The sequence below is a fragment of the Drosophila innubila genome (assembly GCF_004354385.1).
Source record: "Drosophila innubila isolate TH190305 chromosome 2L unlocalized genomic scaffold, UK_Dinn_1.0 4_B_2L, whole genome shotgun sequence".
NCBI lineage: Eukaryota > Metazoa > Arthropoda > Insecta > Diptera > Drosophilidae > Drosophila > Drosophila innubila.
In genome coordinates, this window is record NW_022995372.1 from 13,889,940 (window position 1) to 13,915,992 (window position 26,053).

At 38.3% G+C, this 26,053-nt stretch overlaps 1 protein-coding gene across 3 annotated transcripts; it reads left to right on the forward strand.

Moving 5' to 3' along the window:
• Positions 1 to 25,189, forward strand: LOC117779864. Of its 3 annotated transcripts, XM_034616187.1 has the most exons (5): positions 1 to 539; positions 12,162 to 12,256; positions 22,407 to 22,589; positions 23,560 to 23,669; positions 23,732 to 25,189. In XM_034616187.1, the coding sequence occupies exons 3-5, from the start codon at positions 22,407 to 22,409 to the stop codon at positions 24,777 to 24,779; spliced, it is 1,341 nt and encodes a 446-aa protein (XP_034472078.1). In that variant the 5' UTR covers positions 1 to 539; positions 12,162 to 12,256; the 3' UTR covers positions 24,780 to 25,189. The 3 variants fall into 3 exon arrangements, with proteins under 3 accessions (XP_034472078.1, XP_034472077.1, XP_034472079.1); XM_034616186.1 differs by lacking the exon at positions 12,162 to 12,256; XM_034616188.1 differs by lacking the exons at positions 1 to 539; positions 12,162 to 12,256 and adding an exon at positions 13,484 to 13,505.
• Positions 25,190 to 26,053: the final 864 nt, after the last annotated feature.

Here is a 26,053-nt window from a genome sequence, read left to right on the forward strand (position 1 = left end):
ACTCTAAACATTGTTGAGTGCGGTTGACAGTCTATCGTGTTGTGTGTTTTATCGTTGCTTTTGCTAACAGTTCAAGCTTATCAACATATGCGAAGGCTTTCAATACGAAACCGAAAGTGCATTGCGAATTTTGACAACACAATAATACGATAAATCATTGAGTGTGTGCAGATATAAATATACTCGTTCTGAGATTCCCCTCGAAACTAAAAAACTAAACTAAAATCGGTGCTGCACCTGTTTCCTGCCAACCGCAACAGATGCGCCCCAGTCGGAATCGCATTATGCGGCACGTACGCGCCTTTGGCTACGCATAAAAATGCGTTGTGTTCTTTGAGTGAAGTGCATGATAAGTTAACGATAACTAAGGGCTACAAAAAAAATAACATAAAGACAACAATAACTTTAGCTACGAAAAACGGCCTTGTGCATTTCTCAGTGTATTTTATTTTCTGTGTGCTTGGCAATCGATCAAAGTCGGCCTATAACATTTTTGGGATTACACATATTTGGATACATAGTCTAACTGAATTTTAAAGGTAAGCGCCAAAGCTTTCTTCTTTCTTCCAAGTTCTTAAGTGTAATCTTCAGCTCTTAAGCTGTTAGCCCAGTTCGACTGTTGGCTAATTCGAAATTGATTTATAACGATAATTCACTTGGCTCTGTTCGGTTTCCGCTAGAAAGTCTAAGTCTGAGTTTGAAACAAGGCAGATGATGCTATCTAAAGACTTGTTCACCACTTGCAAGTAGTTAGCTTTGGTCTGGTTTTCTTTTTCGTTTGGCGAAAGTTTAGAATTTTCACTAGTCAAATGGATTTCGACATTATTTTAATGAAGACACCAAACACAAACAAATTTGTGTTTAGCTTTTCCCAACGCTCCGGAGAGTTTGCTTGTTTATCAGGCAAAGTTGATTGAACTTGGGATTACAACGGTTCTTTCTATCTACCAACTCATTTCCGTTTTCCCTCACGTCTATGAATCACAGTAGCTGCGAGAAGAATAAGAGAAGAGATCATCTTGAGGCGATTATAATGCAAAAATTTGCACGCTCTTCAAAAGTTGCTTATGTCATTGTCATTGTCGGTTCTTTGAATGAAATGGATATTTAGCATTCTTATGCAAATTTCCATTGATATTTCAAGTTTCCTCGACAAGTGCCACACACAGAGGTTGACTACGACCTTCCCAACTATTTACAAATGCATAAACATTTTTATGGAAATTAGTCTTGGCTTGTAACTCCAATCAAATGCTCACTTAATTAGTCAGACTTGGTTAAATGTTTATGAAAGACATAAAACTTGATTTGATAATGACGACAGAGTTTACATAAATTGTTTTTCCAAATGCTTTAATCAAACTGTAAATATATCTCAAGATTGACCACATTACAAATTATTGTTAAACTCTTTTTTGTTTCTTTCAAATGTTTCACACGCCTCACATGCGTATTTGATTTGAGATCAGTTAACAGATCATTAGTTAATTTAAATGACAACTTTTGAAAGGGCTCCATTAGGCTACAATTCTTATCGAGTTATCAACTCGTTTTGGCCGTAAATCAGTGCCAACTTTTGCTTTCGATTCCCACAAAAAATGTTCCCATAAACATATGCCAAGTTCATTATTCATCTCTGAAAATCCGAGTATTTCCTTTCAGTTGAGCTCATCTACTTACCAACTTCGAGAATCTAGATGGTTAATTAACGCTTAGCGTATTTATGAAACTTCCATAAAAAACCAACAACAATTTAGACACAAGAATGTTTTTGACTAATTTGTCATATTCAAATGAAATTTAGCAAAATAAATTCCCTTAATCATTACGTATATAATAATTGTGATGGTGATGATGATGATGATAATGATAATGCTGATTACCTTGGAAACTCACTTTGGCTTGATTATGAAATTTTTCGCGAAAGCACTTGTCAAGTTAATAGTCTCATGGATGGAGATGGAGACTGAAATGAGGATGAGGATGGAGATGGAGATGGTGTTGGGGATGCTGCTGATGTTGTTGATGGTCTCTCTAAGTGGTTTTCACTTCACTTTCAAGCAATTTGGTGTCTTGACGGTCTTTTACTTTGGGTTCGTCGCCCCAACACACAATATTGTTACATTGGTATTGATATTGAATTAATTTCCTGTCTCTTGTCGTGTTTTCTCCTGAAAATCACTTGGATATTTGAGGATTACCAAATGCAGCTCACGTTGACCGGCTTTAAAGGTTGGTCCTATCGATTTGTACAATGTCTTTGTACAACCTTCTTTTGGCTAATTAAAAATCAGGAAATGCACGCGAACAATACACGACATGGGGTCGCCGATCTTCACCCTGAGAAGTCCTTCTTCTACGTGATAGCGGGTCGCATCGACTTCTACCTGCCCTAGAGACAGGGCTACTGTCAAGTGCGGTTTGCTACGGTTTAGCGCCTTTTCAGGTAGAAGCTTAAGCCACGTCTATTACGGCTATTTAGACTGGGCTTAGGGGATGGCAAAACGTGATCTATGGACAGTCTTTTTATTTTTTGGGATGTGCGCCTCATTTAATTTCGATATTGGCAATGGCAAGCACGTACTCAGTAGTTCCAGTTTAAGAGCAAAAAATACTCCAAGGTGCGTATTGATTAATATAGCTATTAATTTCGGTGGTCTGGCAATGTCCACTTGTAGTTATCTTTAGCCAAAGATCACTGTATACATTAAAACTGGGAAGATTTCTCAGTTAAAGATTGGATTTCTCTCAATTTACTGAAGTGTATCCAGGAAGTTGTTAGCTTACCATAAACGGTTATACCAATACTTTTTATGTCTTTTGTCTACCAACAAATTGGAGACACACCCGCACATTGTAAGACAATAGACAATAGACAATTGTCATGGCATTTGCATGTGTACAATGGACATATGTCCGGGAATGTTTTCATTTCAGATACTCAGATTGACAGACTTTCAGCTACATTTGAGCAACTTACAATACAGTTAGTCAAGTAATTGTTTTGACTTCATAAAATAATCATATATTATTTTCTTGATAAACAAAAAGCATTTCTGCTTTATTCGAGTCAACATACAGTTAGTAAAGTAATTGTTTTGACAAAGTAAAAAGAACACATATTTATTTTTAAATTAAAACTGTTATTTTTAAATGATTCTGATTATTAGAACAAGCTAAAAATGTCCATAATGGCATTTATTTTAATTATCTTTTAAATTAAAAAAAACAAATAAGAAAATATCTAAATCTGATTTAAAATTCCCCTCCCCCGCCATCACCACCGCACAGTGGTTGAAAGTCACGCGTTTCATAACTGATTTGCAAGTCAAAGTGATCGATGTCAAAGTCGAGACGACAACGGAATTTACAGCTAAATTCAAAGTATTCAATTGAATTGAAAACAGGCCAAAAATGGGTATTTTTGTATTCATTTGTATTTATTTATTTACCAGTATTTGCGTATTTCGCGCGAACTTGGCTAAATTACAGCTAAATACGCGCTTAGTCAGCATCTTAAAACGCAAATTATACGACTCTACAGAAATCGCAACAACAACACAGACATTTCGTAGATTGAGATATGAATAGTCGTATCTTATGGCAAATTGTTGAGGAAGCGTCAGCAAAATTATCAACTTGATTTTGTTGGCGCTGAAATTCGTCTCAGTTGCTGAATTGCTGAGTTGTTGTTGGCCTTTTTGTATTACCTTTTTTGTTGACGAGCTGTTTTGTTAACAATTAATTAACGAACTGCAAATGTCTGTTTGCTGTCTATTTGGCAACACAACTGTGAAATAATACGCTAAATGGCGTGCTATAAAACAATTATGGCGATTTATGGAGATCTAATAATAGGATTAGCAGCTTCTTGACAGCGCTTTTTGATATGCAAAAAAAAAATAGATCTTGAACTTGTGAAAGTCTTCAGACCTCATCATAGTCTGTTTTTCTAATTCATTAAAAATAGATAGAAGGATATTAATGGCATTTTAAATAGATTACTTAATCTGCAAAGTTGATGCTTCATTTTACTTGTATTTTACTTCAAATTGTATTGACTTTAATGTGAGAAACTGAGAATTAAACAATTTTTCTCACTCTTTTGCTGTCGTAACAAAAGCAAAAGACTTTTCCGTGACTTTCTAGATCTCATCTTTTATGGTTAATCAACTGCAACCACTTGAACTTTCTTCTGTCAAAACTACTCGCGTTTTCTTTCAGTCTGTCTGTCATTCTTTTAATGCCACTCTTGTCTTAGCTGATCCCCATTAGGGTCAAGTATCATCTAGTAGCTTAGCTGTGTGCATAAAGCTGATCTGCCTTCACTTTTAAGACTCGTAAAGCATTCAACTGCAGTCGGCAAATGTATCTCACAGTTTGCTTATCAAGTCTGAAAATCCATTGTAAATTTACTTTCTACGCTTTTTATGTGGCATTTTCGTGTGCAACACGTGCCGCACACATCTCCCCCTTCCCCACAAAAAAGTGGGCGGCACATTCTCACGCCCAATGTCAACGGTAACAACAACAACAACAACAACAATAAATAAAGTTGAACTGTCTGTTGTTTGTTGCTGTTTTCGCAGTGTTGCCGTAAAAGTAAACCGCAAAATGCGAACACTGTGGTGCGGTGGTGCAGTTGTGCGGTGGTGCGGTGGTGGAGTTGTGCATTGGTTCCCAGCTCCAATCCTGGAATGTGCTGTTGCCTTGACTTTAATGCACTGTGGGAATGCCTGACACATAACTTGATTGACTTGCATTTTTTTTTTCTCTTTTTCCAACTCTGGGATTCATTAACTGCAACTAAACTCCCTCTCTCACTCTCACTCTCCCTCTCCCTCCCTCCTCTCTCGCTCTCTCTCTCTCTCTCTCTCTCTCTCTCTCTCTCTCTCTCTCTCTCTCTCTCACTATCTGTCGTAATCGATATGCGTGTGCAGTTGGCGAAACCTTAACACCCGTCGGCCTAAAGGGTTAAGACCGGAAGCGCCCCAGTTTAAAGCCGCTGTAAACGCCCCAACACACACAAAAAAAAAAGAAAAAAAAAAGAAAGAAATATAAAAAAGTAAAACAAATCAGAAAACTGAAAAAAGCAGCAAAAAAATACTTTTGGCCATTTGGCGCTCTATTTGAGCGTGATTAATTTACGTACATCAGTCTCTGCCAGGCGGCTAAATGCACAAACACTTGGCCCAGACGCCGAGCTCATAAAAAACATAAAAAGCAACTACAGCAATTGCATTTTTTTCGTCAAGAGACATGAACTTTTATAGTGGGTTTCACTGTTTTGTTGTTAACTTGACGCAGATGTAACAATTTACACTAATAAATTGATCAAACTTTTTAAATATCAAATTTGATTAAATTTTTTAAAATTGTCATTAGTTCTTTAAGTCTTTCAGTAAGTTAAGTAAAAACTTAATTACAAATTGTAGTTTGTATTTGTCTCCTTCTCTTTCAATGTCGTTTTCTTATTGAAAAGTAATATTCCAAAGCAGAAGAAAAATAGTTCTCAGCTATTTTAAATTTTGAGGAACAAAATACATAGTGTGTATTTCTAAGAGTACACCTCATTTTTGTTATATCTTGTCAATGGTGTATATTCCATAAGTCATCAGCTTAGAAACACCCGATTTCTAAGAGTATTTGCTGCTGCGGTGTGGCCCCAGTCTTCGATTACTGTTATACTCTTCTCTCTTTTATTCCTTTCTCTCACTCTTTGACAAATTAGCCAAGTCAAAAGCTACTGGCTGAGCTGCAGCCAAGTTGACAAGTTGACGTCTTCGTTGGCATTGCATATGAACGAGGGGGAAAGGGGAAGGGGAGAAGTGTAAATTGGCAAGGGAAAAGGGAAGAGGGAAAGGGCAACAGCAGGAAACGTTTAGCTGGACAGGCTGCAACAACCTTTTGGCCACTTCAGGCCAACTCCCAGACGAGTTAATTGTGCGTACTTGGCCAATTTGCATGAGAAACTCTTTGATTCCACTTTTCGTTTACTTTTCTTCAGTTTTGGTCACACATTTTTGGGGCTTTCATGAACTTTGTTTAACTGAAATGAAAAAAACTCTGTACTCTCGACTGTACTCTGTACTAAAGCCAAGGCTTTTCGCTCTTATCAGCTGCAGTTGAGGTTGCAATAACATACATAATTGCAGATATTATTGGCATGTAGAACGCCTTGAAAGTCGACTCGTTGTTGCTGCTGCCCCACAAATGAATCAGCTTGCCACATGCCGCTTTATCAGCCAGAAATAGTTTATGTGTTTCCTAGCAAGAGTTATGCTGTCTTAAAATAAAAACAACTTAATCGACACATTCATAAACAAAATGAGAAAAATTAATTGTGGGCGCTTAAGTGGAAAAGCAGTCCCTACACTTGAGTATATATTCTATAAGAAAAGTATAGATATTTATGTATAGATACATTATTTATTTGCCGAAGATTTGCCCTTCCCTTCTCTGAAGGGAAGAATCGACAGACTAGCAGGCAGACGAGAATCTTCAGTTTCCCCTTCGCTCATAACTTCATTAAGATCAGCGCTGTATGTGTGTTTTTGTTTTTCTGTTCTTTCTTGGAATTCTCTTTGTTTTTTAAGCACTTATGTATGTTGGTAGACATATGAGCATACACATATATACATATATGTATGTGTATTGTTGTTGCAGTTGCAAGTTATAAATATTTTCAATGCTTTTAAAGGCCGTGCATTAAATCGTATTTTATGTTTCGTGTTTTGACTTTGAAAGGCATTAAGGAAAAATGTTTTTAAATGTGAAATCGCTGTTTGTTCATCTGTTGATTTATCTGCTCAAATGTGCAATTTGTTTGGGGACAATAAACGACCTTGTCAATGCCAACTCAGCGTTTAACTTTTAACTATGGGAACGAAAACTGAACAAAGCGTTTTTCAATTGAATTTTCCAAAGAACTGCAATATCAAGTCCGTCAAATGAAGTCCAAAAATAGAAATGTATGTAAATTTACATTTGGTTTTTCCTGTGATGTGTTCTACTTGAGAGTATGTTGTAATCATTTATTAACAAATGCAAACAATTGTAAAACAATACCTCGCTTTTCTATAGAAATCGAAAGCGAAATGAAAATGTTCGTTGGCTTTTGTAATTGTGTGCACCGAAAACTTTTGCTCTGAATTTATAATTTCCGCTGAAAACTAAAAGCTTTTTTCGTCGAGACTTTTATATTTATATATTTCTTTATTTTTTATTATTTTTTTATTTTTAATTTATGGGGCGGCAAAAGTTAGCCATAAAATATGACAGGCTTTCGATAAATTTATGACTCGGTTTTTGGTGCAGTGCCAGGAAAAAAATGAAAACATTAAACCGCAGCAGCTCTTTAAATTGACGAACTGCGTTGAAAATTGGAAATGCAGTGCAAATGTTGTGCATAATTTAAGAACAACATTTAATTAATTTCGACAATGCGTTGTTGAGTCCAGTGTTTTTTAAACTTAAGCTGAAATCGCGGCGAATTGTGTGGACAGATGAGCACAATCCTTACCCTAGATACTTTTCAATCTGACAGATACTTTCACAGCTATGATATCTATTGGTGTGCTGTGTGCGCATAAATACATACATAAAAATTAAGTATGTAGAGTATTAAGAACCAATTGAATAAAGCTCACACATACATACACACGTTTTAATTGTGGTGTAAAAATCTGTCAAGTGCATTAATTGTATCTACGAAAATAATAAAATAATATAATTAAGAGCATTTTATTAAATAAATCATGAAGTAAAAAATGAAAAAAAATTACAAACATTTTATATTAATAATAATTGATTAATTAATTGACAACAATTGAGCTTAATTGAGTGCGACAAGTGTGCAGCTTTTAAGGCTTTTCAGATTCGGAGCCTGTGCGCAGATTTAATTTGTTTTTCCGACAATTTTCAATGCAGGAAAAGCAACGTTAAGCGCATTAACAGTTAATACATTAACATTTTGCACTAAATACCAGTTGCAAGTTGTTGTTTATTTTTTGCCCAGGGAGTCGACAGGAATTGCAGAGACGTCAACAAGTTGAAAGCGATTTGCCAACGTAATGGCAACAAAACAGCAACGGCCACTCACCTTAGCAACATCATCCCAGAGAGTCAGCAACAATTAGCTACGGTCAGAGCAACAACAGCAACAGCAACAACAGAGGACTGCATAGAAACTTTGTTGACAAACGCGGAAAAGCGCAGTAAAGTCAAAGACCGACAGCAACAACAGCAACAACAAGTGCAGCCATACATACATAAATGAATGACTAACTGACAACGTTGACGACGACGACGAAGACGACGACGCGTGCTACATTGACAGCCCAGCGACAATGACGATGACAGCGGCAGAGACAGCGGCAGAGACAGCGACAGCGACAAATAGCTGAATGTTGTCATTTTTGTTGTTGCTGCTGTACTACTACTTCTTCTTCCACTTCTTCTCTGCTTGCGTACTCACTTGCACTCAGTCAGCAGCTTCGCAGCCTTCGCGCATGTTGAGCAACATTTTATGCATAAATTCTTTGTTGCAGTCGTTGACCGAAACTTGTTGCTGGCCAAATATTTAAATAACTTATTTGCTTATGTAACTGTTAAGCCGCAGATAAGCAGCAGATGCAAACTCAAACAATTATCCAGAAAAAGAAGACAAGAAAAGAGCTACCAAAATAACAACAAAGTAAAAAAATTACAAATTTATAATTATATTTACACAGCAGCAAAGTTTTCGTCGTAGACTCCAGAGTCAAAGCCGAAAGAACTTGGCCATTAGCAGAAAGCCGCAGCCACAGTCAAAACTTAGACTTGACAACATTAACAACAACGACTAAAACAAATTGTGTAATTTCATTTGTACTTCATTTCGGTTAGCCTGGCTAAAAGAAACAAAAAATGGAAATAAGAATTTGTGTTTTTGCCTTTCAGCTCGGAAAACTGAAAACTAGTTTAGTTTAATTCGCAGTTGGCCAGCAGAACGAGTAATTCCTAAGAAATGAGCAAAAAGGCCCATTATAATGTGGCGTAGATTCTTCTTATTATGTATTTAGTTTTTGTCTTTTTTTTTTTTGGTTCTCTCTGGGGGCAACAACATCTTCTTATTTATGACCATACAAATAGAAATAGACGTTAAACAAAAACATATTTCTGCCGCCATCAAAATCAACTTCCTGCCATATCAAAATTGTTGCTCATTCATGCCCACAAATTTGAGTTGACTTGATAAATTATCACAGTTCTCATTTTTTTAAGGGCTCATAAATTTTACGCCTTGCCATCAATGACAAAAGTTTGACACATTTTCTTTATGCAGAATTGAGTAGAAATTTCGATAGAAATATTTTTAATACAGGAAGTGTGCACCTGAATCCATCGAATTGCGTATGGGATTTGATTGAAGCAGCTATTTAATGACCGAGAATAGAGAAGTGAGAAAAGAGGGCAAGAAAATGAAAAAATGATTGGCATAAAAGCGAAGGCAAGATTCCAAGGATAACAACAGTTTGTATGGGCAATGACATCAAGGAAATTCCACAGGGACATGAATAGTTGGACAATCTAGACATAATAGAATTAGTGCTAACTGCAGATAAATGATGATCAAACGAAACAAAGTATACAATCACATTGTTATGAGCTGGTCAAGCTACAAAGTTTCATGAAACTCGCAGGAATTCGAAAGAACTTGCTTTTTAAAATAGAGAGAAAGGAAAACATTTGATGAAATTAAATCTAGATAAAATTATATATGCTTTGATTGGTTTTTTTGAGTTCTGTTTAATTTAAACTTATTTCAGCTTCGCACTTATTTAATTTATAATTTTGTGCAACGTAATTAGATCTAATAAGTAATAACATTCTAATTTTTTTTTAAATAATTAAATTCAACATTAATAATTTATAGATTTATTTATTTATTTTATTGTCTTTAAAAATCCTATAGAAGCTCTGCAAGTCATGTGAATTTTTAGAAATTTGTTTTAAATTTGTATTAATTTTTAAATTAATAAATAAAGTCAATGCAATTATCTTTACAATAGTATGGACATTTAAAATAATAATTATTATTAGTTTTTAGATTTAAACTCTTTCTTGGCATTCAAGTAAATCTCTAGAAGCTCTTTAAGTCATGTGCATTTCTGGGACACTCTTCAGAGTCTTATGCAACATCAACACAAGCTCTAAGCTGCAGCTCAACTTGTCAACAGTGGAAAGACAATTTTCAAATCCCCTTTATTGCACACGCTGTTATCGTGAGCATGCATCAATCTTGGGCCCAAACAATATGATGACAACAAGAGCCCATACCTGGAAAAATAAAGACAAAGACAAAGAAAAACACCAACACTTTTCACACCTACACAACCCAGAAAGAGGTTCCCCGTGTTGTTTCCTAATTGTGGGCGTTAGCCTGAAACAAAGGTTGAACAATTGCGTTAAGAGCGCATCTCTTTAACGTTGCATGCTGCCAGCTGACCTATGAACTCCGGGAAAGTGCCGCTGCTCCAACATCCGCTCCACAATCGAAAATACTAATAAAAGAATTGGAACCGGAAACCTATGGAAATAGCAGCAGGCAAACGTAAAAAAATATCCATTTTCGGAACTGCTCCACATTCGTGCGGCATTGACTTTGATTTGTCGACTAGAGGACTAGGGTTGGCATCACTTTGGCATCCACAAATGCATCCCTCGCTGCATTTTGATATCCAAATTCCATTTCCATTTCCAATTCCATTTTCATGCACATTTCCACATGTTGTGCACGCACATTTCCTCTGAGTATCTACCTACCTGCTACCTCATAGATCGCATCATGTGAAGCAGCCACAACAACAACAACAACAACAACAACAGCAGCTGGCTTCCAGTTCGACTCGGATTTCTCATAGCCAGAGATTCCCACAGTCGCTATCTATGGATATGGCCAAGGATGCAAGTCAGCTGCCTCGTTGCAACGCTGCAGCGTTGCTGCTGCTGCGTGTATCAAGTGCATCTGAGATACATCATCATTCGTATCTGAGAAATGCGCTGCACTCAAAGCATATGTGCGTGGCCAGATTGTTGTTGCTGAGCAGTCTTCATACTCGTATGTTGTTATTCTCTTCCTTTTGCTTTTGGCACATTTTCCCATATGGTTTTTCATATTTTCTGCGCTGTGGCAGCTGTCGCGTGGACGTCTCGCGGGGCCTGGGAAACTAAACAGTTGCACTGAAAATGCGTGTGGGTGGAAAACAACAGACAACTGTGAGAGCAACGAGTTTATGATACTTGGCAGACACTTGCTGACTGAACCCTCTGTTCTCAGACAAATGCCCGTAATAAATAAAAGATGTATACTGCACTTTTATCAAAAAATGTATTAATAAAAACTGTAATATTTTAAATAATGATTGACCAAATGTTACATTTACTTTGCGAATTATTTATGTAAGACAAAATATTGTCGAAACCTCAAAGTAGTCATGCTGAAAATATATTTAATTATTTTTATTCTAATAACTATAAAAAGATATATTAGCAACATATAAACGTTTTTCCAAGCTTTAAATAGTCAGTAAAATTTAAATATCTAATAAAAAGAATTTAAATAAATTAGTATCACAAATATTGATAAATTAAATAAAATAATCCCATGTATTTTAAAAAAATAATTAAGCAATAAGAATATGCCAAATAGACAACAGCAAAATCACCATGATGTTGACAAGGTCAATTTACTAATTTAAATACTAAAATGCTTAATTAAAATACTAAATTTAAAAAATCCTAATTAACTGTCATATCGCGAAAATTTAGTACAAATCTACATAGTTTAAATATTAATACATTTTGTTGTCACTTAAATTTGTCAAAATAGCAGTTTAGTTAAACTTAAATATATATTCCTAAATTAATTACTTCTTAACTTATTGTGAGCTTGACTTATAAATACACAGCAATTTAACACTAGATTGTTTTGTTGTTCTTTTGAATAGTTAGTTGGTATTTACTTTTTTGCGCAATTGCTTGGGAGTTCTTCAGGTTAATTTGTTGTTAGCTCATCTAACAATTAGTCAACTGTATGCTTACCGTCTCACTCATTCCTTCTCTCTCTCTCTCTCTCTCTCTCTCTCTCTCTCTCTCTGTGTCTGTCTGGCTTGTTGCAGGTAAGCCTTGGCATCATCTGAAGCGACTACGAGTATCTCATCATCGCATCCGCAAGTTGTCAGCGACTTTTACTACCCGACAAACTATTTATAAGGTAATTCGAGCTTGCTTAGCAACAGGCAGGGCAACTTCTGTGTGGAATTCTTTAAATGACAAGACAAATAAAACTTAATAGCTGGCTGGCGAGACGCGAACTCAAACTCAAACTCGAACTTGGACTTGGACTTGGTCTCGACCTGTCCCTGGGCCGAGTTCTCCTGCTCCTCTTTTGGCCTGATTCGTGTTCGTGTCCCTTTGGCGGCTTTTGTTTACCTTTCGGCTGAGGTTTGTCTTTGTAAAGCCTTTGTTGATTTTGTGCGCACGCCGCCGTTACGACTATGTGTTTAGTCCCTATACACACACATACACTGCGAGAAAATACATTAAAATATGCATATATAATACATATATTATAATTATAATTTTTATTTTGTGGTAAACTATTTTATTCAAGTTTTTCTTTACCTTAATTTCGTTGTTAAAAGTCCTGATTTTCACAATTTCTCTCAGTGTATTGTATTTTTAAAAATATTTTGCGTAATGCAGCGACAACGCCCGAAACTGTTGTCCTTCTCCTTTTTTTATTTTAATAGTCTTAAATTCCCGAGCAAATAATTTGACAACAAATAGAACGAAAAAAGCAAGATTAGAGTTGAGGAAAAGATAAGCATAGTCGGGACCATCTACTTTCTAAATGCATAGAACAGAAATAAGTTTGGACTATTTCAATTTTTATGTGGCACACAAAAATTGAATATTTTTCCTCTTATTTTCGCTGCGTAATTGAATTTCCCCTCTTTGCTATTAAGGTTTACATTTCCTGTTGTGCACATACGCACACACCCATGTTCTTTTATTTCCCAACCTCAAATGTAATGTTATGCCGTGTCAAGGTGTGGCCAACTCTAACGAAGACCCTGAGCTGGAGTTGAGAAAACTTATTAGCCATCTACTTTGGAGCCATCTACAAATGTTTGGGGTTGCAAATGTGCAAATGGAAGAAAGTTCAATGGGGGATAAAACGTGGGGGTTGCTCCCCTTTCTATGCTTGACAATTAGGGCGTGTTTCGGAGTTGGAAATGCGAATGATTTGATGATTTGACAGATTGCGGAGTGCCAGCATTACGTGAGGTGAGGCTCGTCACACTCTCTGGGATTGATGAAGTGTGAGCTTAAGTTAGAAGCTGACATACTTCAATGGAGAACCGCAATTATCCAGCGCTGATTGTGACGAAACTTGTGCTTAGCATACCGAAACACGCCCCAACATAACTCAAATAAGAGACAACCGTTTCTAGAAGAATGTAAGTAGATGTCCATAGACAATTTAAATGCTTAAACATTTGCAACACGCCGGGTAGCGTTAGTTTTCCACAGTTTTTCCCTCAGCATTCAACGTGCTACCGGATGCCGAATGCGATTTGAACCAGTTTTGTGACATGGACTGGGCACTGCATAAAGAGAAAAAATCTCCCAGTCGAGGTATAAATCATATCGAAAGAATTTATGCAGCAGGCAAATTCCTCAGTTCGTGTGGCATGGGGCAAACATGTTTTAGTCTGTTGACTGGGGCAACAAGTTGCCAACGGAAGTCGACACACACTTGGTGTATCTTAGAAGTCGATACTATGTATCTATCTCCCCCCTCTATCCCTCTGTCTCGGCTAATGAGTTTCGCATAGGAAGTGATTTCTTCCAATTTGACTTCCTGTCTTGTCTTGACTGTGCCCCGCCAAAGGATGCACTTAATTTCGATGTCTCTGTCTACAGATATGCCTCGGGGCACGGCTCGGCTTTAATTGATGATTGTCACGCTGCGTCGAGTGTTGCACGAGTGTCTTAAAGATACTTTAAGTGCGTGTCTCTAACGCTAGTTGATTTCCGGAGCAACTTTACATGTCGTCGTGCCATAAAATCATATCCAATTATTACGAAAGCTTATAGTCTAAGTATAAGTTCTACCGTCTTTCCACCTTGCCACCGTGCCACGCCTGCAACATGCCACGCAAACATGTGTTGCACGACTTGACTTTACAATTTACGGCGCTCCGCCAAAAACTTTGCGCCCTAAAGTATGCAATGCCAAATTGGAGTACGCTTGACTCTGAGTTGCACTATGGTCCGGATGACGGTTTTTTTGGTTTTTTGGGTCTAGCTTTTTGCATTGGGCCTATGGTATATAGAAGATCAGAATACTATACTATTTAATATCATAATGTTCACGTTATAAAAATCGGTCGTTAACCGACTTTTTGTATGAAACAAGAAATTTGCTCTTTGTTCAAATCAACTCTGGAAAATGTTAAAACTTTGGCTATGCAACATTTGAATTGGAAGTATTTTGAATGCATCGCCATCAAAAAATCGTTAATTTGAACAACTTTAAATAATGACTTTATTCCAAAAAAAATCCTCATCCGGACCATAGTCATTTTAAATGCCTGTGTGTGTGTGTGTGTGTGTGTGTGTGTATGGAGTGTATGTGTGCAAGGGTGTTTTTCTTTGTGTGTGCCTGCTGCATTCGATTCAATTTCATAGTTGGCTCTCGCACCTACGCAAAATTTACGGCACTTTTAAAATATGCAATTTATGGAAGCTGCCAACCAAGTGGCATTTTACCTGCAACCTGCTAGCATCAGGGGAAGGGGCGTGGCAATGTTTGCTTTTGCCACTGCGTCGAAATGGTAAAATTTGTGTGCAGGGGCATATCATTATTGCACCTATTTCATGATATTTTCCCATTATGGAGCAGAAAAGCGCATTAAGAATATTAACAAATAGCAAAAATCCGGTGCACAATATGTTGATTCAGCATCAACATTTCTTTATTTTCTTTTACCGAACAACTGTTCTCAACATTTCTGGAATTTAGCTGCAATACAACAGAGCTTTCTTTTAAAGTAAACTCATAAACATCCTTGGTAAATTTATAAATGATTGGTTTTCAACTAAAACTAGTCACGTCAATTTATTTAATTTCCATTTATATTATTTTAAACTATGATGATTACCAAAATAACAGAAAATGTAGTTTACGCTTCAAGCAATTTTTTCATAATTCTTAAAATTTCACTACTACTACGATCAAATTTCAAAAATGATCAATATTATTTTAATTGCGATGTTATTGTTTTCTTTTTATGTTGGAGAATTTGCTTGTTTTATTTTTGAAAAAAATTTAAATTATTCACAACTAACGTTGGGAAAACTGTGCTGTAACTAAAATACAATTTACCAATATATGTAAATGATTAGGTGACAAATCGCATAAACACGTACATGCAACGCTCACATTTACACACACTCGAACACACACGCACATGTTGATGGAGATAAACAACAAACGAAAGCCATTGCCATTTGTTGACCACAAAATTTGAAAGTGACATTTGCTCTGGAGAATTGCAGTTGTTTCGTTCGAGTGCTGAATGGAGGGGAGTAGAGCGGTGGACGAAGCCTAAAAGCATGCTCTAAATAATTGCAATTTATTTGTGCTGTCATCCTGTGACATGTGGCAACCTCCTGTCTCTTCTTACCTCTTGCCACCTTCGTCCTCGCGTTGGCCGCAGTTACCACTTAATATGCTCATGTTATTAACGGCCACAAAAACGCAAAATGTAACTGCAACTGCACTTCGGGGCAGCGGTTTTGCATCCCTGATTGACAGCATATACTTGCCGCTATCTCTCTCTCACTCTATACCTATCCTTTTCCTTTTTCACTCTACCTGCAGCTTATTCTCCTTTGGTTTTGTTTTTGTTAACTGCCACACGAGGCGCCACTTATGCAATTTTGTCGCCTACACCAGCATCAACAACTGACATTCTGACAACACCTGTCACTCCGTCGCTTTTCCCGACATTTCCGGCAGTCAGTCGAGTTTGGCGCCTGCATATTATCTCACAATGTACGCTCATGGCGCCACACGCTGCGTATACGTGATGAGTATTTGTACGGTTAAAGCCTTTCGAAGTAATGGCTTCCGCTTAAGTTACTGACTTGGGGATACCCGTAACTGTTTCATAATTTGAATTGACTTTATATAATTCATCAATCAATCAATCATGCATCAATCAACGTAGAAAACTTGTCTTTAGTCAGAATTATCACTTGAGATCTGAGAACAGTTTGCACCCTGTGACCTTCATTCCCTATCCACCCCTTTTGAGCAACGGTACGAGTATAAAAAGTAATTTTCATTTTTGTGGCACGCCACATAAAGTGGGCGTGGCGGTAAGTTTATTGTTAATCTGAGCTCTTGTTTTACATAATGACAAGCAGAATTGAAAGTTATGGAAAACGATTCAACTCCTGCTGTCATGGTCATGGAGGAAAATTGCTCCATTTGAGGGATTTTCACTTTAAACTCTAGTTGATGTCTATTTAAGTGCTGAAAGTTTAAAAATGTTTTTCTTTTTTGTTGATTTTCCTTTTGTCTCTTTAAAATTTCAATGATTTAGCTGCTTTACATTTTTCTATTTTCTCGCCGTTTTCTTGGCCGTTTTCTTGGCCGTTTTCTTGGCCGTTTTCTTTGTCCGACTTTTGCCGTCTTTACGCCAGTCTTAACGCTTGCCTTAGCAGCTGTGGGCTTACCTTGTGCTCACCACTTAATTTACACCCTGTAGTTAAAGAAATTACCGAAAAGGGGTTGAAACTGGCATCAGGTGGTATCTTCAAAACAAAATTTTCCAACTTTAATAGTACATTATTAAATTTAAAAAATTGCAGGGTATCTCTAGCATACCCACATTCTTTAACCTAACCTATTTACGGTTTGAATTGTCTCCGACTTGGGCTGTTTTAATGAGCAGCTCTTTCTCCTTTTGGCCATGATGCTTCGCACTGCAAAACGCGTCTCAAACAAGGCCTAATGCAATGTGTTTGTCAATGCCTTTTCATTTTACATTAAACAAAGCTCGTGGCTTAAAAATAAACTCGAGAAGCTTAAGGTGCTTTCGACCAGCCACTTTTTGCCTTGCAATTAAAAAGCAGTTAATGTGCGGGCTGAAAGCACTTACCAAGGCAAAAACGGGGAAATGAGGAAAACACTTTGGACTGGGGTCAGTACTAGTGATAGTGGCAACTTCAACCGCATTGAAATTCGCATCGCACTGGAGAGAGAAAAACTGGAGAATAGGCTTAGAAAAAATACATGTTTAATTTTCGCTAAACAACAGTTAATTTAGTGTCTTTTTTTGTTGTTCTTCTTTTTATTTTTAATTGATTGGGCCCGCCTCCTTTCGTCTCTGTGGCTTTGCGCTTTTTGCTATGCAACAATTTTTTAATTGCGTATCAAATTGGCCAACAGCAACGATGGCCAAGCGTCGCCTAAGCGGCTTACAAAAAGGCCAATGCAATAAACTTGTCTGTCTGCAAAAAAAAAAATGACTTGAAAATTTCAAACCAAAAAATTGCCGTGGATAAAAATATTAGTAAATTATACAAGTAAATGTTAGTTAGTCACTTTTGCACTCTCTTTTTTCAGTCGGTTTTTTTTAAGGATTTTTCTGCCCCGTTTTGCTGCCTTTCTTATGTAAACTTATTCATTCTCTCAGAGAGCAACAGATTTCTTTCGAATTTCTTCAATCCATAATGTTTTTATTTTTTCGAAACAATTATTGTGAATTTAATTTATTGTCATTTCATAATTTTCAAATATTTAACATATGTATCTGCTTGTAAGAGTATTTCCGCTTCGACTTTTTTGCTATAAATTTTTTTGTCATCACTATTTTACTTGAACTGGCGGGAAGAACTGAAAAAAAATGGTTTATAAATATTTCTGATATTAAAATTGGTTTGCACTTTATGGACTGTAACCGACATTTATAATAATTTTTTTCAAATAAATTTTTTTTTTTGCAATAATTCGGTAATGCTCTTATTGTTAAATGAAAAAGAATTTTTACACATATTTCAAAAAAAAAAAAAATAACAATAGTAAACTTAAATGCAGCTAACACTCGAAACTGATAATCTGTTGTCAATTTCATTTAATAAATCAAATTGAAATGAAAAAATATATTAAAGTTTTGTGCCGGAAGTGCGTCTAAAATAGCGTGGATTGGGAATATTATTGTTGATTGATTTAATGTAATAATTAGAAACTTTAAGTGAGCTGTAGATCAACTGCAGTTTATTGACTCATTATCAAAAGGCCAATTTTCATAACTGTTGTTAAAAGTATCATGATTTATTGGAGGTCTTCTTGCTGCTTATTTATTTGTGTATTTTCTTTCTTTATTTTTGCATTGTTCTAGCTAACTTTTGCCTCAATGTGCAGCGAAGCATTGCATAAGTATTTTTTGCCTTTTTCTTTAACTTCTTATTTTTGTTTGGTTTTTGTTGTTGTTAATTTTTCATTTACTCTGCATTCTTAGTTGAGTGATTTTTGATGTTTCGCTATACGCTTAATTTAAGCGCGTCTCGTTTTTTATATTCTGTTTTTTTTAGTGGATTTCCCTCCTTATGGCTTATTTTTAGCAGCTGAAAATGTTTAATGCTGGGCTTCTGCGGACTTGCCGATTTGGCGATGACCGCAAAAGTTAAACGGGTCATGAATATAAAACAGAGGATTATGATCCGCATATCGAGCTGTAAGTCTTGCTTTATAATGTGTATGCTACTGTCGACTTTTGGTACAGTCTCTCCCAAAAGATATCCCTCAGCTGCATTTGTGAACTCCATCTCATTTGCCTGTGGCAAGTAAAATTCAATTTCTGATGTAGATCAAAATGACATTGAATCATCATCTGATTCAGAGGCAGGGAAACCGTCTAGTCTTATCAGACTCAATCCACTCCGAGATGAGAGGGTATAACACAAAACACATTTGTTTCGGCCAGAGTGTATTTTCATGTTAGCGCCCTAAGCACACAGTAAAGTGCGTTAAATTTGAAAATTCTTAAATTTAAGTCACGGCTTTGATATGCCAAATGGCAGAGAGCTCGGAGAAGTTTCTACCCTTTTTGATACAATGTCCTTTTTTCTGGTCTGCTGACCATGAAAATATTTCGTCCGGTTCGTCTTGTTCCTCTTTACTTTTCTCGATTTCAGGGTTCCTAAATTTCTGGTGCGGCTTCTTGTTATTCAATCTATAATGCCGTTGACATTGTCGTCGAGTGTGTGAAATTGATAAAGGATGCCAGTCCAACTACAAGTACAAACAACAGTCTCTGATTTACTTTCTTAGCAGCGGCAGCAGCAACAGGAACAAGTTCAAGGACATTGTCAGCCGAAAATGTCACGGTAGGAGCTTTTATCACTCCGCCGTCTTCTGATAAATCTCAACAGTGCGTGCAGTCAAGCAGCCGACGAAACTTGAAATTAAAACATTCCTTACAAGCTCCAAAAAAAAAGTCAGCTTTTATTACTTTTCTTATGATTGTCCAAGCAATTGCTTAGTTTTGTTCTTTGAGTCTCCATTTGCTCTCTCGTTCTTAAGTTCTCAAACTCTGCAGTTCTTCACTTTATATACCCGTAAATCGGGTTTGCCCATCTGTTTGCCCGTCTATTAAACAACTGGATATCAAAGATTAAATTATCCTTTTTATTATTTTCAATAAACGTATCGTTATCGAATACACATTGTTGAAAGTTAAGGCTGTTTTAAGTTTTTCAAATTTCCAGAGTTATAAATTTCTAGATACTAAGAGAATATATGCATAAATTGACTACCGGGTATCTCTTAGTTGGAAACTCGACTAGAACGTTCTTACTTGTTCTTTTTACTGTTGTCGCCAGTTGTCAGCAATTGTAGCTTTAGCCTCTCTCTCTCTCTCTCCCTCTCTCTCTCTCTCTCTCTCTCTTTCTTTTGCAGTTGCTGTTACTGTTGTTGTGTCTTATTGTCTTTTGGAATTTATGCGACTTTGCAACACTAGCAAGAGTGGTGGGGAGGGGGGAAGATAGGGGCAGGACATTGTTGGCGTTAGGTCTGCAGTGTTATGGTTGGCATAATTGGAAAAGTTCGATACTATCGATGCCAGACTAGGTCTGGCACCAATCAAAACTCAATGCGAGTTTTCCAACTGGACTTAACGAGAATTTGAATTTTCGACTGATTATCTATGATGAGTTTTCAAAGTCGACTTTGTCTCAGCTCTCTCTCTCTCTCTCTCTCTCTCTCTCTCTCTCTCTCTCTGTTTTTGTACGAATTTGTTGCCTCTCTCTTACACTCTCTTCTCTCCTACGCTTTTATGACCAGCCACGTGCGTGCTTTCAAATTTTATGCGATTTTTCTAATTCAATTTCATTTTAACGATATTTTTTTCTTGATTTCTGTGATGTTTGTGTGTTTTGCTTTCGCATTTGCTGTTCTTATTGTTGTTGGCTTGTGTGAAAAATTAATTTATTTGATTTGCATTTCAATTTGTTCGGCTTTTGGGTGTCTTCTTCCCCCCGCTCTCTTTTCAGTGCCAGTTGAAGATGCTTCAACAGTAATTTTAGCGTTGCCCAACTGTTAATCGGTAATGAAGTTGCCACATCCGGCTCATTGAGGCGCTGCCTGCGAATTGGGCAGAAATGTGGGCACAGATAACCTGTGACCTCCCCTCAACCGATCCCTCTCCCCCTCCCTCATCAGACCCTGCCACAAGGGGTTGATCATTGAAAGCGTTGCTGCCTGACGAATGTTGCCGCAGTGAAGCATGCTAAGAAGGGGCAACAGTGGGAAGGGGACGTCTCGTTGAAGTGCCCTCAACTGAATGAGCTGATTGTGTGTCTCAGTGTGTGTGTGTGTGTGTGTGTGTGCGGGCGGCTGATGTATTGAAATTAATAAAAGGGCACGGCTGGGCACGTCATGGAACACGAAACGCCGCGTCGCGTTGACAATGAGCCATGAACGCCCCATGAAGTGGGGCAGAGCGACGGGAAGGGGAGTGGAGGGGAGAGGAATAGCTGAGAGCCTAGCTGTGCTCTTCCTAGAGGCAACGGCTGCTCACCTACGTCAAGAGGGAAATTCGCTGACAATTGATTGAATGCCCAGCCGGTTCCATAAACCATTGAGATCGAGGCGTGCCGCATTGTAAAGCGCTTCTAAGCGGAAGTTGCTGACTGGGCCACCACCAGGGCTACAACTACGGGCTCTCAACATCCGGCCCGAAGCCACACCCCTCCTCAGCTCCCCATCTAGAACTCCTCATGCCGATATTCGCTGTGTGTGTGTGTGGGCGTTCGCATCTGTTAATTGCCGCCATGAAAGACCGCACAGTTAGTCAAGTAATTGTTTTGACAAATTAAAATTAGTTTCTTTTATTTTAGTTTGATTTTTCCCATTTTTATTATAGTTGCATCAAAAAACACCAAGATTCCTTTTTGTCAAAACACTTACTTGACGTACTGTATATGGCAAGTATGTTTTCGCTTAATTATCTGCATTAACAGGGAGCCAGGCGAAGGGATCTGGCTCCCCATCAGCCTCTGGCTCCAATGCAGCAACGTTAATTAAAATGTTCAAACTATAACAGCAAAAGAAGAGCAAAAATTATTACGCGACTTTCGCACGATTAATTAGAATACGCCGGCAAAAATGCAGCCTGAGCAGGGGGAACCCCACTGCGACTGAGACCCAAGTGGAGCAGCAAGCGAACCATGACGAACCAGCACAAAATTCAAGCGGGCATTGAAGCAATGCACTCCGCGATACGAAAACCGATGCATATGGATGATGGGCAGGAAAAGGCGACGGGAGGAATGAGGTGACGGGTGACTGGGCAGCATCTCTTTCTGCCCCTCTCTCTCTCTCTCTCTCTCTCTCTCTCTCTCTTCGCTCTTCGCTCTTCATGCAATTAGCGGCAAATGTTGCAAAGAATCGCCGGCTCATGGGTCAGTGCTTAAGCAGTGCAGATAACTCATACTACGTAAAGTGACTTTCTTGGGCTTTCGAAGACATATTTGAATAGATTAAATCCGTTATTGGGCTCACTGGTTCCTTGAATAGTTGTAGACATTCACTTGGGCTCACTGCTTCTTTAAGAGCGAACGTTTTCTCAGCTTAGCAGCTTAAGCACAGCAATTGCGCTGCTTCGAGTCGAGACGCTGAACGCAAATAGTTTTAATTTTGCTAGTATTGCTGTGGATGTTTTTATAAAACTCACTTGTGGAATGTGTCTGCAAATTGGCATACTCTGCTCTAGTTTTGTCACTTTCACACCAATATAACTGAATCTCAATTGATCTCTTTCTTACCTTTGCCTTCTCCATTACAGATGCTGAAACACGTACAAATTTCGCCGCTGCGCAATCGTTCGGATTCTGTCTCTTTGCGCTCCTCGAGCAATGCTTCTTCTTGCGCCAGTTCCATGTGCGGCAGCCCGGAACCGCCAACGGATATGCAGCGAACTCCCTCGCGGGCCTCCAGCTACTCCAGTCTCAATGAACAGTTGCCACAGGTAAAACCATAGTCATTAAACTATACAAAAATAAAATAAATGTATAATAGGAATCAGGGAATCAAACCGAAACAAATAAAGGTACGTCCGAAATAACTATTTCGGTAAAAGGTTCTGTTCCAGATTTGTTTTCCATTTTTAAACATTTTAAAGTCTTAAGATGGCGTTTTATAATAAATATGACATCGAAATAAACAGACCTAGAGCAAAAAAAAAATTTATTAAACGAATATAAAAATATTTGAATGCAGAAAATGTATTAAGAGGCCAAATCATAATCAAAATGACATTCCGCTTGAAAATCGGCTAAGTTTTGATCAAGTTATGACAGTTTGAAGTTGGTCAGACTGCGGATTTAGCCACTTTACAAGTCAAAATTTTTGTTAAATTTTACATGATTTTTTACAAAAAAATGAAAGGTCTCAGAATCAAGTTTAAAGTGTTGTTTTATACTAATTACGATATAAGGAGTTGATTAAAAGTGAAAACTTGAGATTAAAAATTTTGAATTTTCGAAATTTTAAAGGGGGGACCCTTACCATCAAAATCGAATCTTGGTCGAAAATAATTAAATTTTCTAAATGAACGAAAATTGAATACAGAATGAATTGAGTTGCCAAATCATGATCAAAATGACATTCCGTTTGAAAATCTATTAAGTTTTGAACAAGTTATGATAGTTGGAAGTTGGACAACTCTTTCTACCGTACCGGTGCAAACGTTTCGGTATTCGGTTCTTGACAGATAATTTTCGGCACTAAAAATGAAACGGTTAGTTTCGGTTAACGGTTCCGGTACCGGTTCCGGTGTAATTCACTGATAGTAATACTTATTAATACATAGATAGCTAAATTATTTTTAATATTTTAACAACTTATAAGCGAATTCTTGTAGGAAGCATTATAGTAATTTAATACTAAATTTCATGCCGAATCAAGACAGAGATTAATACTCCATCTGTATCTTACAGACCACGATCAAAGTCTACACAAACTGCCTGAAGATCGACATTGAATACAAGACGCTGGGCATACAGTGGGACACTACCAGCAAGGAGGTGATAACACAGCTGCTGAGACGGTAAGTGATACAGTGCTACTCCGTTAGAGAGGATTTACTAAGGATTGACTTTTAATTTACAGCCTGAAGATGCGTCATCGCGATCCTCGCCTATTCTACCTCTCCATGGAGGTGGCCGTGAGACGTGCCGGAGTGAAGACTATTCTGGTGCTCGACGAGGACACGCGACCGGCTATACTCCAGGCTTGTCATCCCAAGGGCGAGTCGCGATTCTGTCTGCAACTCAAGCCCGGCGGATTGATTCGGGTGCACACTTCGGCACTGCAGCCGAGCTCCCAGTACAAATCGCTGGTGATCAGCGAGGAGACGAACTGCGATGAGTTGTTGCAGCTCTTGCTGGGCTGCTACAGTTCCTTGGAGCCCGTTGAGAACTTCTCGCTGTACGAGGTGTGTCCGGGGCAGGAGTGCCAGCGCAAGCTGCATCCCGACGATCTGCCACTTCGTGCCCAGTCGGAGCGCCTGCGTCGAGGCGAGAGTTGTCACTTTCTGGTGCGTCGGACTCCCAACTATGCTCGGCGTCGTCAGCTGTTGGCCAATCTCAACGAGGCTATCAATCAGAGCACTGCGTCCAGTGCCAATGTGGAGGATACAGATTCCGTCAGTCTTCTCGAGATGTCTCTGGAGTCGGAGCTGTCGCTCTCCGAGGATCTGCGCAGCTGCAGCAGCAACGAGGATGCCGAGGATGATGAATGCGCCAGCAGTTCCGGCTCCTCGGACAACTCCACCGAGTGTGCCCTGCATCGTGACTTCTATCAGCGACCCACCTCAAGTCCCGCTACCTCCCCCAGTGTCCAATCCAGCAGCAACAGCAACAGCAACAGCAGCAGTGGCAACTCGGCATCTCCTCCAGCTCGCGCCTACAGTCCCGTCTACAACATCCGAGAGATTCGCACGGCATCGCACTCGTTCTCCTCGCTGGGCAAGGACAAGAAGCTGCTGGACATCCACATGAATGCCCGCTATGCGCCCACGGGAGTCTACAGTCGCCTCCTGCCCGTTGCCGAGGTGGACACCGGTAGTTGCCTCGATTTAAATGCGAATGCAACAGCAACGGCGGAAGCTGTTAACAACAATCCGGCCAAAGGACTTGGACACTTTGTCTATTTGTAACCGAAGCCGGCAACTAGTCAAGTTGCGACTTGTACATAGAGCAATAAGATCAGTAAGAGGATTAGGCTTAGTTGAATTACGTAAGCCGAGACGTAAGGAAATCCCCCAAAAACGAGTACCGTTTGGACCAAAGATGCATTTGTAGGCTAAGTGAAAAATGTAAATATAATAGTTAGGAAACTGTCGAGACATCCTTTGGCAATTCCCCAGAGGAAAGCTAAAGGAGTAAGAGGAGGAGTATATATCAAAAGGAGTCTAGAGCTTAAGGCTTTAGTCGCGTAGCTAAAGCTAAACTAAGTCCAAGATCCAGGCACCTAACCAATTACCATATAAGAATACGTATAGAAACCAAAAGATATTGTCATAATAACACAATTATACACACATAAAAACCAAAAAACAAAAAAAAACTGAATACTGTTTGCAACATTTTAACTGATGTCGGGAATACTGTGGCATATTGCGAAGAGGATGCAACGTGCAACATATTGAGGGGAGAATTAAACTGAAGGCAATCAGCCATTCAAATAGGCTGCAATTAATGTGGTCAGCCGCTCAATTTGTATTTAAAATCCAACCATTATTGAACGCCAGTCATGGAGCTTTACTTGAATGATTTACGTGGCGTATACGCAATTTGCATGACTGCTCGCATCGCTTGCCTGTTTTTCGAACTTTAACAAAAATAAAGACAGAAAGGGTTTTTTAAGTCTGCATGTGAGTGGAAAACTCAAAGAGCAGACTTCGGACTTGTTCCGTTAATCAGACAACGCAGCCACTCAAATTACACACATTATCAAGATTTTGTAGACCCATTAGTGACCTTTTTTGAGGGTCAGCAACAGAAGCATCAGCACACTAATTTATTAAGAAAGGTCGTCGGGTGCTGGACGATGGAATTAAAAATAAACAAATTGCCAATAAAATCCAATTTGCCTCGGCCTAAAATAATAACTCAGCTTGCCCACGACGAAGGGATTCATTTTAGGGTTACGTTCAAAGTTTTGGTTACTGCGATTTTGTTTGGCTAACGTTTATTTCTTGTTAATGTCTTGTTTTTATTTTTTTGGCAGATCTTGGGCGTTGTTAAGCATTAAGTTCGCCTTTAAATTGCATTGCGAAAGTCTTATCAAAAATGCAAGATACGCAGTCAGTCAGTATCTCCACATGAAAGGGAATGGAAATCGGATTGGGAAATTAAATGCGAATAGGAATTCAAGTGGCAGCTGTGCAAACGGAAACGAAAATGCTAAGCAGTCCACCCAACATAATAA

What these genes read in the sequence shown, in the direction of transcription:
- LOC117779864 (XM_034616187.1), top strand. Translation starts at nt 22,407, where the DNA reads ATGCTGAAACACGTACAAATTTCGCCGCTGCGCAATCGTTCGGATTCT. An exon ending in TCAATGAACAGTTGCCACAG is followed by an intron (nt 22,590 to 23,559) that starts GTAAAACCATAG and finishes TGTATCTTACAG; the next exon opens with ACCACGATCAAAGTCTACAC. An exon ending in ATAACACAGCTGCTGAGACG is followed by an intron (nt 23,670 to 23,731) that starts GTAAGTGATACA and finishes TTTAATTTACAG; the next exon opens with CCTGAAGATGCGTCATCGCG.